The sequence below is a fragment of the Diorhabda sublineata genome, chromosome 11 (genome assembly GCF_026230105.1).
Source record: "Diorhabda sublineata isolate icDioSubl1.1 chromosome 11, icDioSubl1.1, whole genome shotgun sequence".
Classification (NCBI taxonomy): Eukaryota; Metazoa; Arthropoda; class Insecta; order Coleoptera; family Chrysomelidae; genus Diorhabda; species Diorhabda sublineata.
The window spans coordinates 11,989,726-11,994,013 of record NC_079484.1 but is presented as its reverse complement, the minus strand read 5'-3'; the positions used below and the strand labels follow the sequence as shown (position 1 = coordinate 11,994,013).

At 32.6% G+C, this 4,288-nt stretch overlaps 1 protein-coding gene across 1 annotated transcript; it reads right to left on the bottom strand.

Moving 5' to 3' along the window:
* LOC130450442 (uncharacterized) lies at positions 1 to 1,289 on the bottom strand. Its single transcript, XM_056788817.1, has 3 exons — positions 1,113 to 1,289; positions 628 to 1,018; positions 1 to 512 (listed from the first exon to the last, which is right to left on the bottom strand). Exons 1-3 carry the CDS (start codon positions 1,287 to 1,289, stop codon positions 1 to 3), a joined length of 1,080 nt encoding a protein of 359 aa, XP_056644795.1.
* Between the last annotated feature and the right edge of the window lie 2,999 nt (positions 1,290 to 4,288).

Sequence of the window (4,288 nt, the reverse complement as noted above, 5' to 3'; positions counted from 1 at the left end):
TCAAGCCGTTGTGTTATATGTTACTGTGTTTAATTGAAAGGTTTTAATAGGTTTGTTGGGATTTGATTGCCACACAGTCTGTTGTAACTGCTCTGGATCGATTAACACCTGGCGATACATCATTCGAATGTCGCCTGAAACGACGATAGGACATATGCGAAATCGCAAAAGTATCAATATTAAATCGGATTGTATTATTGGACCGGTCTTTTGTAAATCATTAATTGAAACTCCGGTAGATGAAGGGGATGATCCGTCAAACACGACACGTAATTTGGTGGTTGAACTCGATTCCTTTAAAACACCGTGATGTGGGAAATAGTAATCGGTTTGAATATATGAATCGTTATGTTTTATCTCGGTCATGTGCCCCAGATTTTCGTATTGTCGCAATGTTTCGTTTGAATATAACTTGCGTTCGAGACTAATGACACGTTTGATAGCTGTTTTGCGTGAATTGTTGAGTTTGGTAGGAGAATCTTTAAGTGGAAGTGACACCACGAATCTACCCTCTGTTGATAATTTTAGATTATCTATATATCTATTTGTATGATAAAGGTTTACTATTGGAAATCTCTTCCACTTTCCAGAATTTAGATATCTGCTCCTTTAAACTAATTGTTTTACCCAGGTTACACAATGAATACGAGTTCGAATAGTAGGCAGCGGAAGGTCCCTCTACGATCCACCCTATTCGCGTATTCTGGAGATTCGGACCGTTAGGCTCTAAGGTAATTTTGCCTTCGCTAATAATGTCCCAAAACAAATCTGCTCCTATTAACAAATCAATTTCTCTAGTTTGATCAAATTTTGGATCCGCTAATTGAATATCCGCAGGAATTTTTAACATTTTACGATTAATCGGCTTAACAGGTAAATTGCTAGTTATATTGTCTAACACAAAGGCGTTTAAGTCTGAACTGTAATTACTTGAAATTGATCGTAGTTTCAACGTACACTTATAAATTGCATTAGAAATTTTTTCTCCAATACCGCAAATAGTTAAATTTGTTTTAATCTTAGGTAAATATAAACTATTAAAGAACTTTATTGTGACAAAGCTGGATTGGGATCCACAATCCAAAAAAGCACGCGCCGTTCGCATCACTCACTTCGACATTAGCTGTGCATAAAATAGCATTATCCGCAGTGGCGAAATTGCAATTGGTTTCCGAAGTAGAAGGGGTCGGTTCGGAATTTACCAACTGGATTAACTGAGTATGGTTAGATTTTTCTCTTGCTATGTGTAACGAAGTATTATGTTTTGAATTGCACAATTTACAACACATTTGCAATCCTTTGCAAAATGATTTCGGCGCAAGCAATTATGACACAATTGTAACTCTTTAACCTTTGTTATGGGGTCGTTTATTGAAAGTGATAGAAAATCAGGGCAATAAAAAAGGCTATGATCCCTTTTACAGAAATAACACACGTACTTCGTTTTATTTTCATTACGCTTCTCATTTTCTTGATCATTATTAACTAGACTCTTAGAAGTAATATTTCGCTTATCCCTATTAAAATTGCGACTATCTCGAGACTTGGTTTCGTATTTTTTATCGGTTCAGTTTATAGACCGGGATCCCTCGCCCTTTTTCGTAAGTGATTACTAACAAGCTAATTTTTCGTCAGTAGCTTCATTTTGACGAGACGCCCAACATTAGCTAGTACAAAAATTTCGTAAGTGGTAGCTAACAGGGGTAATGAGAACATAATTTGTTGATTTAGTGGTTATCAAAAATTCATTACCAACTGGTTTTTTTATTTATAATTCTTATAATAATAATCTAAATTAGCCGAAAAAATATTTGTCCTACAAAATGCTAGGTTTGATCAACGAGGTCCCATTTTTGCAACATGTACTATTTACGAGGTCATGAAAAATTATTACTAACCAGCTGATTTTTTTTTTGTTGGTTAGTTAATAATTATATAATTTAACGCCCACATTGTCCTACACATTACGTGGAACGTTTTTCTAGTCCTAGACTCCTAAGTTGTCCATACCACAGGACCATTTTTTTTATTTGTAACTGTAGGACAAAAGTATCACGTGATACATTAGTGTGTTTTTTATCCGAATAAAACAATGTCCTACAAAAAAACTGGTATGCATCCGTAGTCCTACAATAATCGTAATTTTCCTTTTTCCTATGTGCAACATGAGGTAAAGTGAAAATATATTTATTGAAATAAATCAACTTTATTATGTAACATACATGAAAAAGTAGATATTTTTATATAAAAAAAGTAATTAATTTTCATCTGACTCATCAGAAAAACATTCATCCTCACTACTGGCATCACTCTCCTCATCTTCATCAGTATCTTCTTCATTCTGATCTTCCGTGGTATCTAAATCTGTAATAATATGAAAAAATTAATTAATGTCGCCGAAAAATTAAAAACCAAATTTCAATAATATTAATAGGGTACCTTGCAATTGAGAAGATAATTCTTCAAAGGATGGGCTTTGAGGACCATCAAACCAATAATACTCGTATTTACCATCAATTATTGTCCATCCATAATTTTCAGGTACTTTATCTGTGGGGCACCGCATGTGTGCATTACACCATACATTGCTGATGAATACCGTTCTTTTAATTTGTTGCAACAATTCTTGTTTTGTTGGTGGCAAACTGGAAGGATCATATCCTATAATATTTTTTTTTAATACTTTTTCACTTCCACCTTTTGATCTATAGCCTTTTTCAAATAGTTCATACCGTCCTCTGTTGATATCATTTTTGGTTTTTAATGAGTACACTCTACATACATACTCTTCAATAATTCGAACTATTTCATTTGACGTTGTTAATACTGTATGATCACTTCGTAGGAGTTGAATAAAAGCCTCTTGAAAATTTTTATTTTTCTTAAAAATACTGAAAGGTCTTTTTTTTCCTTTACGGAAAAAAGCGGGATTGTAATCATTTCCTGTAAAAATATGGCATATAGCAAATGAACACGATAATTGATCTCCAAGCTTGGCATAAATTTCATTTATGTTCAGGTACATTTTTTTTTTATTTGTGCTTAAATTAATTATTACTTGTATTTCATCTTTTAAATACTTGAAATTAGCCAACATTATTATTGGTATATCAGAATCTGTACAATGTATCTGCACACGATAGTTACGATTAAATTGACAAACATGGTACACAATTTTGGTGTCAGCTTCTTCATGATAACAAGAAAGATTATAATCAATAATTCTTTTTATTTTATTATCACTAGACACCTCATAAGTGTAACATTGATCATAATTAAGTTTAACAGTCTTCCCTTCAATCAAGGTAAAAAATTCATCTCTTGTCCAATCTTCAATTAAAAATTCGACAAATTTTTCTTTAAAGTTGCTACTCCTCAATAATTTGCAGAAATCCGCAGGACGATTATTGTCTCTACGTATGACGTCATACTGTGTATCCTCTTCACCTCTCAGATCATGTTCAAAATCTTTGATACTGGGTTTTTTGTACTTGTCAAATATAATATGTACTTCTTTTTTATTATATGTAAGTATTTGTAATATATGTTTCGAGATTTTACCATATCTGTTTGGAACGTTTTTCAGCGTATGTAATAAATAAAATCCATCAATTAAGTGAATGTCTGCTTCTGGAGGATTTTCAATTTCGGTTTGATATTCTAGTAATTCATTAATAATCACAGATTTAGGGGTCTTGCATATCGATCCATTAGTATGACAGAGTGAAAAAGGAACAGGAGCTAGAGGATAACTTAATGCTTTTTCTATATCAATTTTATTTTCTACTGATGCATAAAGTAAACGGCCAAAAACATCTCTTTGCATTTTAATTTCTTTGACTTTTCCATTAATTTTGACTTTTTTCGTATTCTTGTAATCAAAATTAATAATTTTATTTTTACTAATGGCTCCATCAAACCTATCTGGTGTTATCCGAGTCTCAGTAATGAAATTCTGATGCTGTTTTTCACCCTCTATTTCAACTGATGATAAAAATTGATATATTTCATCGCTAACGGACTGACCTTTCGATATATTGTAAAGATAATTTTTTGGCAGATCGAACGAGAAAGGGTTGGTGTACTGCTTTATTAGTTGCATTAATACTTCTAAGTTTTTCGTAGCTTTCTTAATGGATGACTCCTTTAAGTCTTTCGTTATGTCATCGGTGGATTTCATATTACAAAACTCCATCATTTTTGATATAACACTCGTACGTAGTGAATGAGTAATTGACCATTTTTGTCGTGCGGAAAACGAGTTTGTAACGTTAATAATTCCAGAAGC